Source organism: Chiloscyllium punctatum, chromosome 18 (genome assembly GCF_047496795.1).
Source record: "Chiloscyllium punctatum isolate Juve2018m chromosome 18, sChiPun1.3, whole genome shotgun sequence".
Classification (NCBI taxonomy): Eukaryota; Metazoa; Chordata; class Chondrichthyes; order Orectolobiformes; family Hemiscylliidae; genus Chiloscyllium; species Chiloscyllium punctatum.
Genome location: NC_092756.1, coordinates 99,838,332 through 99,851,544, shown reverse-complemented (window position 1 = coordinate 99,851,544; position 13,213 = coordinate 99,838,332). Strand labels below are relative to the sequence as shown.

The following is a 13,213-nucleotide window of genomic DNA, read 5'->3' as shown; positions in this document are numbered from 1 at the left end:
GATATGTCTGGCAAAATGAGGTGGAGCTCGGGGTTAATTGAAATGGAGGAAACAGTTCAGAGAACACCCTCATGCCCCAGGGTGCACCTCCATACCAAGGGTACACCCCCATTTCTCACGGTACACCTCCATACCCCAGGAGATAGCCCCCATGCCCCAGGGTACACCTCCATGCCCCAGGTTACACTCACCCAGGGCACACCCTTATGTCCCAAGTGACACTCGCCCAACGTACAATGTCATGCCCCTGGGTACACTCATACAGAGTACACCTCCATGACCCCTGGAACACCCACACAGGGATACCCCCATCCCCTGGGCACACTCACCCAGGTACAACCCATACCCCGTGGTACACTCACCCAGGGTACATCCTCATGGTCCAGGGTACACCCCAATGCCCCATGGTACACTCACCCAGGGTCCACCCTTATAGCCCAGTGTACACTCACCCAGGGTACACCCCCATACCCCATGGTACACTCACCCAGGGTCCACCCTTATACCCCTGTGTACACTCACCCAGGGTCCACCCCAATGCCCCATGGTACACTCACCCAGGGTCCACCCCAATGCCCCATGGTACACTCACCCAGGGTCCACCCTTATACCCCAGTGTACACTCACCCAGGGTCCACCCCCATGTCTCAGGACACAGCCCCAATGCTCCTCAGTCTTAGGACTACATCTCCCAGAATCCACCGCGCGGCGCATGTGTGGAGTGTCTCCGGGAGGAAGATGGCGGCGGCGGCGGAAAGCGAGGCCGAAAGCAGTTTCCGAGACCTGGTACCGGGGAGGGGGGAGACACCGGGGGAGGGGGGACCGGACACCGGACACCGGACACCGGGAGGCCGGAGGAGAGGGCCTCACTGGGGGCAGTGCCCCCCCCCCCCTGGGGGGTGACTTGGAGACACCGGGGCCCCGCTCCGAAAGCTCGTGCTTCACAATAAACCCGTGAGACGGCACCGGGCGTTGTGTGATTTTAAACTTTGTACAACCCAGTGATGATGGTGTTTCCCCCAAACCCCCGGGTGATGATGGTGTTTCCCCCAAACCCCCGGGTGATGAGGGTCTCTCCCCCAAACCCCCGGGTGATGAGGGTGTTTCCCCAAACCCCCGGGTGATGAGGGTGTTTCCCCCCAAACCCCCGGGTGATGAGGGTCTCTCCCCCAAACCCCCGGGTGATGAGGGTGTTTCCCCCCAAACCCCCGGGTGATGAGGGTGTTTCCCCAAACCCCCGGGTGATGAGGGTCTCTCCCCCAAACCCCCGGGTGATGAGGGTCTCTCCCCCAAACCCCCGGGTGATGAGGGTGTTTCCCCCAAACCCCCGGGTGATGGTGTTTCCCCCAAATCCCCGGGTGATGATGGTGTTTCCCCCAAACCCCCGGGTGATGAGGGTGTTTCCCCCAAACCCCCGGGTGATGGTGTTTCCCCCAAACCCCCGGGTGATGATGGTGTTTCCCCCAAACCCCCGGGTGATGATGGTGTTTCCCCCAAACCCCCGGGTGATGATGGTGTTTCCCCCAAACCCCCGGGTGATGATGGTGTTCCCCCCAAACCCCCGGGTGATGATGGTGTTTCCCCCAAACCCCCGGGTGATGATGGTCTTTCCCCCAAACCCCCGGGTGATGATGGTGTTCCCCCCAAACCCCCGGGTGATGATGGTGTTCCCCCCAAACCCCCGGGTGATGATGGTCTTTCCCCCAAACCCCCGGGTGATGATGGTGTTTCCCCCAAACCCCCGGGTGATGAGGGTGTTTCCCCCAAACCCCCGGGTGATGAGGGTGTTTCCCCAAACCCCCGGGTGATGAGGGTGTTTCCCCCAAACCCCCGGGTGATGATGGTGTTTCCCCCAAACCCCCGGGTGATGATGGTGTTTCCCCCAAACCCCCGGGTGATGAGGGTGTTTCCCCCAAACCCCCGGGTGATGAGGGTCTTTCCCCAAACCCCCGGGTGATGATGGTGTTTCCCCCAAACCCCCGGGTGATGATGGTGTTTCCCCCAAACCCCCGGGTGATGAGGGTGTTTCCCCCAAACCCCCGGGTGATGAGGGTCTTTCCCCAAACCCCCGGGTGATGAGGGTGTTTCCCCCAAACCCCCGGGTGATGATGGTGTTCCCCCCAAACCCCCGGGTGATGAGGGTGTTTCCCCCAAACCCCCGGGTGATGAGGGTGTCCCCCCAAACCCCCGGGTGATGAGGGTGTTTCCCCCAAACCCCCGGGTGATGATGGTGTTCCCCCCAAACCCCCGGGTGATGAGGGTCTTTCCCCAAACCCCCGGGTGATGAGGGTGTTTCCCCCAAACCCCCGGGTGATGATGGTGTTCCCCCCAAACCCCCGGGTGATGAGGGTGTTTCCCCCAAACCCCCGGGTGATGGTGTTTCCCCCCAAACCCCCGGGTGATGGTGTTTCCCCCCAAACCCCCGGGTGATGAGGGTGTTTCCCCCAAACCCCCGGGTGATGAGGGTGTTTCCCCCCAAACCCCCGGGTGATGGTGTTTCCCCCCAAACCCCCGGGTGATGAGGGTGTTTCCCCAAACCCCCGGGTGATGAGGGTGTTTCCCCCAAACCCCCGGGTGATGATGGTGTTCCCCCCAAACCCCCGGGTGATGAGGGTGTTTCCCCCAAACCCCCGGGTGATGGTGTTTCCCCCCAAACCCCCGGGTGATGGTGTTTCCCCCCAAACCCCCGGGTGATGAGGGTGTTTCCCCCAAACCCCCGGGTGATGAGGGTGTTTCCCCCCAAACCCCCGGGTGATGAGGGTGTTTCCCCCAAACCCCCGGGTGATGATGGTGTTTCCCCAAACCCCCGGGTGATGAGGGTGTTTCCCCCAAACCCCCGGGTGATGATGGTGTTTCCCCCAAACCCCCGGGTGATGAGGGTGTTTCCCCCAAACCCCCGGGTGATGAGGGTGTTTCCCCAAACCCCCGGGTGATGGTGTTTCCCCCCAAACCCCCGGGTGATGGTGTTTCCCCCCAAACCCCCGGGTGATGGTGTTTCCCCCAAACCCCCGGGTGATGAGGGTGTTCCCCCCCAAACCCCCGGGTGATGAGGGTGTTTCCCCCAACCCCCCGGGTGATGAGGGTGTTTCCCCCAAACCCCCGGGTGATGGTGTTTCCCCCAAACCCCCGGGTGATGAGGGTGTTTCCCCCAAACCCCCGGGTGATGAGGGTGTTTCCCCCAAACCCCCGGGTGATGGTGTTTCCCCCCAAACCCCCGGGTGATGAGGGTGTTTCCCCCAAACCCCCGGGTGATGAGGGTCTTTCCCCAAACCCCCGGGTGATGAGGGTGTTTCCCCCAAACCCCCGGGTGATGAGGGTGTTTCCCCCCAAACCCCCGGGTGATGAGGGTGTTTCCCCCAAACCCCCGGGTGATGGTGTTTCCCCCAAACCCCCGGGTGATGAGGGTCTTTCCCCCAAACCCCCGGGTGATGAGGGTGTTTCCCCCCAAACCCCCGGGTGATGGTGTTTCCCCCCAAACCCCCGGGTGATGAGGGTGTTTCCCCCAAACCCCCGGGTGATGAGGGTGTTTCCCCCAAACCCCCGGGTGATGAGGGTGTTTCCCCCAAACCCCCGGGTGATGAGGGTGTTTCCCCCAAACCCCCGGGTGATGAGGGTGTTTCCCCCAAACCCCCGGGTGATGAGGGTGTTTCCCCCAAACCCCCGGGTGATGAGGGTGTTTCCCCAAACCCCCGGGTGATGGTCTCTCCCCCAAACCCCCGGGTGATGATGGTGTTTCCCCCCAAACCCCCGGGTGATGGTCTTTCCCCCAAACCCCCGGGTGATGAGGGTGTTTCCCCCCAAACCCCCGGGTGATGAGGGTGTTTCCCCCAAACCCCCGGGTGATGAGGGTGTTTCCCCAAACCCCCGGGTGATGAGGGTGTTTCCCCAAACCCCCGGGTGATGGTCTTTCCCCCAAACCCCCGGGTGATGATGGTGTTTCCCCCCAAACCCCCGGGTGATGGTCTTTCCCCCAAACCCCCGGGTGATGAGGGTGTTTCCCCCCAAACCCCCGGGTGATGAGGGTGTTTCCCCCAAACCCCCGGGTGATGATGGTGTTTCCCCCCAAACCCCCGGGTGATGGTCTTTCCCCCAAACCCCCGGGTGATGAGGGTGTTTCCCCCCAAACCCCCGGGTGATGAGGGTGTTTCCCCAAACCCCCGGGTGATGGTCTTTCCCCCAAACCCCCGGGTGATGAGGGTGTTTCCCCCAAACCCCCGGGTGATGAGGGTGTTTCCCCAAACCCCCGGGTGATGAGGGTGTTTCCCCCAAACCCCCGGGTGATGGTCTTTCCCCCAAACCCCCGGGTGATGAGGGTGTTTCCCCAAACCCCCGGGTGATGAGGGTGTTTCCCCAAACCCCCGGGTGATGAGGGTGTTTCCCCAAACCCCCGGGTGATGAGGGTGTTTCCCCAAACCCCCGGGTGATGAGGGTGTTCCCCCCAAACCCCCGGGTGATGAGGGTGTTTTCCCTAAACCCCCGGGTGATGAGGGTGTTTCCCCAAACCCCCGGGTGATGAGGGTGTTTCCCCCAAACCCCCGGGTGATGGTCTTTCCCCCAAACCCCCGGGTGATGAGGGTGTTTCCCCAAACCCCCGGGTGATGAGGGTGTTTCCCCAAACCCCCGGGTGATGAGGGTGTTTCCCCAAACCCCCGGGTGATGAGGGTGTTTCCCCCAAACCCCCGGGTGATGGTCTTTCCCCCAAACCCCCGGGTGATGAGGGTGTTTCCCCAAACCCCCGGGTGATGAGGGTGTTTCCCCAAACCCCCGGGTGATGAGGGTGTTTCCCCAAACCCCCGGGTGATGAGGGTGTTTCCCCAAACCCCCGGGTGATGAGGGTGTTTCCCCAAACCCCCGGGTGATGAGGGTGTTCCCCCCAAACCCCCGGGTGATGAGGGTGTTTCCCTAAACCCCCGGGTGATGAGGGTGTTTCCCCAAACCCCCGGGTGATGAGGGTGTTTCCCCAAACCCCCGGGTGATGAGGGTGTCCCCCCAAACCCCCGGGTGATGAGGGTGTCCCCCCAAACCCCCGGGTGATGAGGGTGTTTCCCCAAACCCCCGGGTGATGAGGGTGTTTCCCCAAACCCCCGGGTGATGAGGGTGTTTCCTCAAACCCCCGGGTGATGAGGGTGTTTCCCCAAACCCCCGGGTGATGAGGGTGTTTCCCCAAACCCCCGGGTGATGAGGGTGTTCCCCCCAAACCCCCGGGTGATGAGGGTGTTTCCCTAAACCCCCGGGTGATGAGGGTGTTTCCCCAAACCCCCGGGTGATGAGGGTGTTTCCCCAAACCCCCGGGTGATGAGGGTGTTTCCCCAAACCCCCGGGTGATGAGGGTGTTTCCCCCAAACCCCCGGGTGATGGTCTTTCCCCCAAACCCCCGGGTGATGAGGGTGTTTCCCCAAACCCCCGGGTGATGAGGGTGTTTCCCCAAACCCCCGGGTGATGAGGGTGTTTCCCCAAACCCCCGGGTGATGAGGGTGTTTCCCCAAACCCCCGGGTGATGAGGGTGTTTCCCCCAAACCCCCAGGTGATGAGGGTGTTTCCCCCAAACCCCCGGGTGATGAGGGTGTTTCCCCCAAACCCCCGGGTGATGAGGGTGTTTCCCCCAAACCCCCGGGTGATGAGGGTCTTTCCCCCCAAACCCCCGGGTGATGAGGGTCTTTCCCCAAACCCCCGGGTGATGATGGTGTTTCCCCCCAAACCCCCGGGTGATGAGGGTCTTTCCCCAAACCCCCGGGTGATGAGGGTGTTTCCCCCAAACCCCCGGGTGATGAGGGTGTTTCCCCCCAAACCCCCGGGTGATGAGGGTCTTTCCCCAAACCCCCGGGTGATGATGGTGTTTCCCCCCAAACCCCCGGGTGATGAGGGTGTTTCCCCAAACCCCCGGGTGATGAGGGTGTTTCCCCCAAACCCCCGGGTGATGAGGGTGTTTCCCCCAAACCCCCGGGTGATGAGGGTCTTCCCCCCAAACCCCCGGGTGATGAGGGTGTTTCCCCAAACCCCCGGGTGATGAGGGTCTTTCCCCAAACCCCCGGGTGATGAGGGTGTTTCCCCAAACCCCCGGGTGATGGTGTTTCCCCCCAAACCCCCGGGTGATGGTGTTTCCCCCAAACCCCCGGGTGATGAGGGTGTTTCCCCCAAACCCCCGGATGATGAGGGTGTTTCCCCCCAAACCCCCGGGTGATGAGGGTGTTTCCCCAAACCCCCGGGTGATGGTGTTTCCCCCCAAACCCCCGGGTGATGAGGGTGTTTCCCCCAAACCCCCGGGTGATGAGGGTGTTTCCCCCAAACCCCCGGGTGATGATGGTGTTTCCCCCCAAACCCCCGGGTGATGGTGTTTCCCCCCAAACCCCCGGGTGATGGTGTTTCCCCCAAACCCCCGGGTGATGAGGGTGTTTCCCCCAAACCCCCGGGTGATGGTGTTTCCCCCCAAACCCCCGGGTGATGAGGGTGTTCCCCCCCAAACCCCCGGGTGATGAGGGTGTTTCCCCCAACCCCCCGGGTGATGAGGGTGTTTCCCCCCAAACCCCCGGGTGATGGTGTTTCCCCCAAACCCCCGGGTGATGAGGGTGTTTCCCCCAAACCCCCGGGTGATGAGGGTGTTTCCCCCAAACCCCCGGGTGATGGTGTTTCCCCCCAAACCCCCGGGTGATGAGGGTGTTTCCCCCAAACCCCCGGGTGATGAGGGTCTTTCCCCAAACCCCCGGGTGATGAGGGTGTTTCCCCCCAAACCCCCGGGTGATGAGGGTGTTTCCCCCAAACCCCCGGGTGATGGTGTTCCCCCCAAACCCCCGGGTGATGGTGTTTCCCCCAAACCCCCGGGTGATGAGGGTCTTTCCCCCAAACCCCCGGGTGATGAGGGTGTTTCCCCAAACCCCCGGGTGATGGTGTTCCCCCCAAACCCCCGGGTGATGAGGGTGTTTCCCTCAAACCCCCGGGTGATGAGGGTGTTTCCCCCAAACCCCCGGGTGATGAGGGTGTTTCCCTCAAACCCCCAGGTGATGAGGGTGTTTCCCCCAAACCCCCGGGTGATGAGGGTGTTTCCCCCAAACCCCCGGGTGATGAGGGTGTTTCCCCAAACCCCCGGGTGATGGTGTTCCCCCCAAACCCCCAGGTGATGATGGTGTTCCCCCCAAGCCCCCGGGTGATGATGGTGTTTCCCCAAACCCCCGGGTGATGGTGTTCCCCCCAAACCCCCCGGTGATGATGGTGTTTCCCCCCAAACCCCCGGGTGATGATGGTGTTCCCCCCAAACCCCCGGGTGATGATGGTGTTCCCCCCAAACCCCCGGGTGATGATGGTGTTCCCCCCAAACCCCCGGGTGATGATGGTGTTCCCCCCAAACCCCCGGGTGATGATGGTGTTCCCCCCAAACCCCCGGGTGATGATGGTGTTCCCCCCAAACCCCCGGGTGATGATGGTGTTCCCCCCAAACCCCCGGGTGATGATGGTGTTTCCCCCCAAACCCCCGGGTGATGAGGGTGTTTCCCCCCAAACCCCCGGGTGATGGTGTTTCCCCCCAAACCCCCGGGTGATGAGGGTGTCCCCCCAAACCCCCGGGTGATGGTGTTTCCCCCAAACCCCCGGGTGATGAGGGTGTTTCCCCCAAACCCCCGGGTGATGACGGTGTTTCCCCCCAAACCCCCGGGTGATGAGGGTGTTTCCCCCCAAACCCCCGGGTGATGAGGGTGTTTCCCCCCAAACCCCCGGGTGATGAGGGTGTTTCCCCCCAAACCCCCGGGTGATGAGGGTGTTTCCCCCAAACCCCCGGGTGAGGGTGTTTCCCCCAAACCCCCGGGTGAGGGTGTTTCCCCCAAACCCCCGGGTGAGGGTGTTTCCCCCAAACCCCCGGGTGATGGTGTTTCCCCCAAACCCCCGGGTGATGGTGTTTTCCCCCAAACCCCTGGGTGATGAGGGTGTCCCCATGCAGTGTAACCATGTGACGGTGTATAACCTGTGTCTCTTCCCCCAGGGAGTCACGAATGTTCTCTGTGAGGCCTGTGAGCAGTTGGGATGGAAATGCCCCACCAGAATCCAGAAGGAAGCTCTGCCAGTCGCTCTGCAAGGTGGGTCCATTGGGTTGGATATTGCTTCATCCCTACATGGTCACATCACACCCGCTTCCTAATTGCTTAATGTTTACATATTTGAACTCTCTGTTTGCTTCTTTAAGTGAACACTAATGATCCTGTGTTTTTTCTCTGAATTCATGGATAATTTTATTTGGTGTTCCTGGGCCGATATTCATTAGTATTATTGAAACATTTAGCCATTCATTGTGAAATTGCTCCTGCTAGGCTCTTGCTGTGCACTACTGACTGCTCCATTCCTACCTTAACAACAGTTGACTACACCTTGGCTGGAAAGAAGCTGATATGTTTTGAAATGGTGATGGATATTCACAGAGGCTCAACTAAACTAATTCCTGGAATGAATGGATTGGGGAAAGGCTAGACAGGATAGGCCTGTGGTCTCCGGAGTTTAGAAGAGTCACAGAGTCATAGAGATGTACAGCACTGAAACAGACCCTTCATTCCAACCCGTCCATGCCAACTAGATATCCCAACCCAATCTAGTCCCACCTGCCAGCACCCGGCCCATATCCCTCCAAACCCTTCCTATTCATATACCCATCCAAATGCCTCTTAAATGTTGCAATTGTACCACCACCACCACTTCCTCTGGCAGCTCATTCCATACACGTACTACCCTCTGTGTGAAAAAGTTGCCCCGTCGGTCCCTTTTATATCTTTCCCCTCTAACTCTAAACCTATGCCCTCTAGCTCTGGACTCCCCGACCCCAGGGAAATACTTTCTCTGTTTATCCTATCCATGCCCCTCATGATTTTATAAACCTTTATAAGGTCACCCCTCAGCCTCTGACACTCCAAACAGGGAAAACAGCCCTGTTTCTGTTTTCAGCCTATTCAGTGCCTCCTTATAGCTCAAACATTCCAACCCTGGCAAGACCTTTGTAAATCTTTTCTGAACCCTTTCAAGTTTCACAACATACTTCCGAAAGAATTACACGCTGTCAGAGAATTTACCCAATTGAACAGAGACCACACGATTTCAGATCGGGTGACACTGACAAGCTGTTTATTACAAGCAATATCACTGAAAGAGAAATTGACGAGGCTGACACAGAACTGACTGTCTGTACAGGTAGATCAAAGGTTCTCTTCCCTGAGCAGTGGGCCCAGGCAGTTTTATCGGGGTGCAGTAATCTGGTGTGAGTTACAGTACAATCAAGAGTAAAACACAATCAATGGGAGGACAATCAGTCGTGCGGTAGCAGGAATCAGTCCGTGATTGAGTTAGGAGATCCCGATCCTCTGTGAGAGTAGATGCTAATGTCTCTCATCCTGGCATCAATGGGTTTCCATTGTGGTTAGTCCGCAAGTGAGGTGTCTTGTTGCCTTTCAGTCTGTGCATCCTTTGTGGAGTTCCAGTATGTGTGAGGAGTGAGGCTGCCCCTAGGGAATTGGGAGCAGTTGTGCTTACTGAGGGTGAGAAAGTCTATTGTTAGTCTATCTCGGAAAGTGTATTCCCCAGTCTGAAAGGGGCTTGAGTCATCTCCTGTTTGCTGCCTTGTGTCTTAGTTAGCCTGTTTGGTCAAGGCTGAGGCACTCTGGGTAGTTTCTATTGTGGCTAAGGCAGACATGGTTCTTTATGCTCTTTGTGGCCATGCTGTAGGAGGACAGGGAAGTGGATTTTCTTCCACAGGATATGAATAGCAAAGATTTGGAGGGATATGGGTGCGGTGCTGGAAGGTGGGATTAGATTGGGTTGGGATATCTGGTCAGCATGGATGAGTTGGACCAAACAGTCTGTTTTCATCTCTATGACTCAAAATCAAGAGGCTAACTATTCTTGTACAATTTTGAGTTCCTTTACTCATCAGGTGACAAGAATGTGGAACTGAGAGAAATGAAGCTTCACATAGTAAGAACTTTGTTGATTATTTGAGACTGGGGCATGTGAAAAGACTTGGAAATAGCCTGCTTTGTGATCACTCCATGCAGATTCCCTGCAGACACGATATGATGTTAGGACTGGGGAAAGTGAGTACTGTTCTGCAGGAAACTTTTGAAACAAGACTGAATTAAATTAATTGTCAGACAATGTCTGGATTGCTGCATTTCTGCACATGCATGTTCTTTGCTTTGCCCTCTGGTAACTTTGCCCATAAACCCATCCTGAGCTGAAAGGCTCATAATGACCAAGAGATGGTCATTCAATCATTGAACCTGCCCATCTAGTCACTTAGGTCACCATTGGTAATGTATCTCAATCAGTCCGTCTTAATTGGACAAATCTTCATATTCTGCTCATGAGAAATCCAGAACAGCAAAAACAATGGTCTGTGGATCATAGAATTTTAAATGGAAAAAAGAAAATGCTGGAAATACGGAGTAGATCAGGCATTGTTTGTGGATTGGAATCTGAGTTAATAGTTTCAGGTCTGTGACTTTATATAAGAACTGATTTAAGGTGATGACAGAGCATCGATCTGAAATGTTAACTTTCTCTCCACAGAAATCTTATCATTTGGTTTGAAATTTTCAGTTCTCTGCCCTAATTTTTGAGGGGGAGAATGGGGCAGGTTCTCACTGCCCTTTGAGTAAAGAGGGGCTTCCTGGCATCATCCCAAATGGCCCGACTCAGAATAGAAGCTTCAGCTTCTCCTTGTTCAATAACTTGGGAAGGCGAGTGAGAGGGGTACAGGAAGTGAGAGCCTCGGGGTGTGTCCACACGTCCCTGAAGATGGCATGTAGACAAAGTGGTAAAGAACGCAATTGGAATACATTCCTTCATTGGGTGAGGATTGAATGCAAGACCAGGGATGTGATGGTGGAACTATATAAGATACTGGTTAGGCTACTTCTGGAGTTTTGTGAACAGTTTTGGTCACTACGTTACAAGAAGGACACAATTGCTTGAGTGCGTGTGTAAGGGAGATTTATAAAACTGCTGTGCTTCATGCCTGAGTAGCAATAAGGAGAGATTGGACAGGTTCGGGTTGTTTTCCTGAGAACAGAGGAGGATGAGGAGTGACTTTGAGGTCCAAAAAAAATGATGAAGGGTTTTGATAAAGTGGACAAGGAGGACTGGTTTTCCCTGAACAGAACATTCCAGCGCAGTACAGGCCCTTGGTCCTCGATGTTGCGCTGACCTGTGAAACCAGTCTGAAGCTCATCTAACCTACACTATTCCATTCTCATCCACGTGACTATCCAATGACCATTTAAATGCTCTTAAAGTTGGCGAGTCTATTACTGTTGCAGGCAGTGTGTTCCACACCCCTACTACTCTCTGAGTAAAGAAACCCACCTCTGTCATCTGTCCTATATCTATCACCCCTCAATTTAAAGCTTTGTCCTCTCGTGCTAGTCATCACCATCCGAGGAACTAGGCTCTCACTGTCCACCCGATTTAACCCTCTGATTATCTGATATGTCTCAATTAAAACACCTCTCCAAGGAAAACATCCTCAGGTCCCTCAGCCTTTCCTTGTAAGACCTTTCCTCCGTACCAGACCACATCCTAGTAAATCACCTCTGAACCCTTTCCAAAGCTTCCACATCCTTCCTATAATGTAGTGACCAGAACTGTACGCAATACTCTGCGGTCACACCAGAGTTCTGTACAGCTGCAGCATGACTTCAAGGTTCCAAATTCAATCCCTCTACTAATAAAAGCTAGCACACCACATGTCTTCTTAACAACCCTATCAACTTGGTTGGCAACTTTCAGGGATCTATGTACACGGACACAGAAATCTCTCTGCTCATCTACACTATCAAAAATCTTACCATTAGTCCAGTACTCTGCATTCCTGTTACTCCTTCTAAAGTGAACCACCTCACACTTTTCCGCATTAAACTCCATTTGCCACCTCTCAGCCCAGCTCTGCAGTTTATCTATGTCTCTCTGTAACCTCAGCACTATCCACAACTCTACTGATGTTAGTGTCACCCGCAAATTTACTAACCCATCCTTCTACGCCCTCATCCAGGTCATTTATAAAAATGACAAACAGCAGTGGCCCCAAAACAGATCCGTGTGGTACACCACGAGTAACTCCAGGATGAACATTTCCCATCAACCACCACCCTCTGTCGTCTTTCAGCTAGCCAATTACTGATCCAGGTCGCTAAATCACCCTCAATCCCATGCCTTCGTATTCTGTACAATAGCCCACCATAGGGAACTTATCAAATGCCTTGGTGATATTCACATACACCGCATCAACTGCTTTACCTTCATCCACCTGTTTGGTCACCTTCTCAAAGAACTCAAGGAGGTTTGTGAGACACGACCTACCCTTCAGAAAACTGTGTTGACTATCCCTAATCAACTTATTCCTCACTAAACGACGATAAATCCTATATCTTATAACCTTTTCCAATACTTTCCCACAACTGAAATAAGGCTCACAGTTCTATAATTACCAGGATTGTCTCTACTCCCCTTCTTGAACAATGGTAAAAATCACACAACACCAGGCTATAGTCCAACAGGTTTAATTGGAAGCACACAAGCTTTCGGAATGCCGCTCCTTCACCAGGTGGTCATCACCTGATGAAGGAGTGTCGCTCCGAAAGCTAGTGCTTCCAATTAAACCTGTTGGACTATAACCTGGTGTTGTGTGATTTTTAACTTTGTACGCCCCAGTCCAACACTGGCATCTCCAAATCTTGAACAATGGGACAACATTTGCTATCCTCCAGTCTTCGGGCACTATTCCCGTAGACAATGACAACATAAAGATCAAAGCCAAAGGCTCTCTAATCTCCTCCCTGATTTTCCAGAGAATCCTCAGTTAAATCCCTTGTGGCCCAGGGGACTTATCTATTTTTACACTTTCCATAATTGCTAAAACCTCCTTGTGAACCTCAACGGTGGCTCGGTGGCACAGTGGTTAGCACTACTGCCTCACAGCTCCAGAGACCTGGGTTCAATTCCCGTCTAGGCAACTGTCTGTGTGGAGTTTGCACATTCTCCCCGTGTCTGTGTGGGTTTCCTCCGGGTGCTCCGGTTTCCTCCCACAGTCCAAAGATGTGCAGGTCAGGTGAATTGGCCATGCTAAAATTGCCCGTAGTGTTAGGTAAGGGGTAAATGTAGGGGAATGGGTCTGGGTGGGTTGCTCTTCAGAGGGTCGGTGTGGACCTGTTGGGCCGAAGGGCCTGTTTCCACACTGTAAGTAATCTAA

At 55.6% G+C, this 13,213-nt stretch overlaps 1 protein-coding gene across 1 annotated transcript in view; it reads left to right on the top strand.

Annotated features, from left to right (window-relative positions):
• The first annotated feature begins 707 nt into the window (after positions 1-707).
• ddx47 (DEAD (Asp-Glu-Ala-Asp) box polypeptide 47) overlaps positions 708-13,213 on the top strand; it is a 39,774-nt gene continuing 27,268 nt past the window's right edge. Inside the window, exons 1-2 of the mRNA XM_072588942.1 lie at positions 708-786; positions 7,970-8,063. Coding sequence (XP_072445043.1) covers positions 739-786; positions 7,970-8,063 — 142 coding nt within the window. The 5' untranslated portion in view covers positions 708-738. The remainder of the gene's footprint in view (positions 787-7,969; positions 8,064-13,213) is intronic.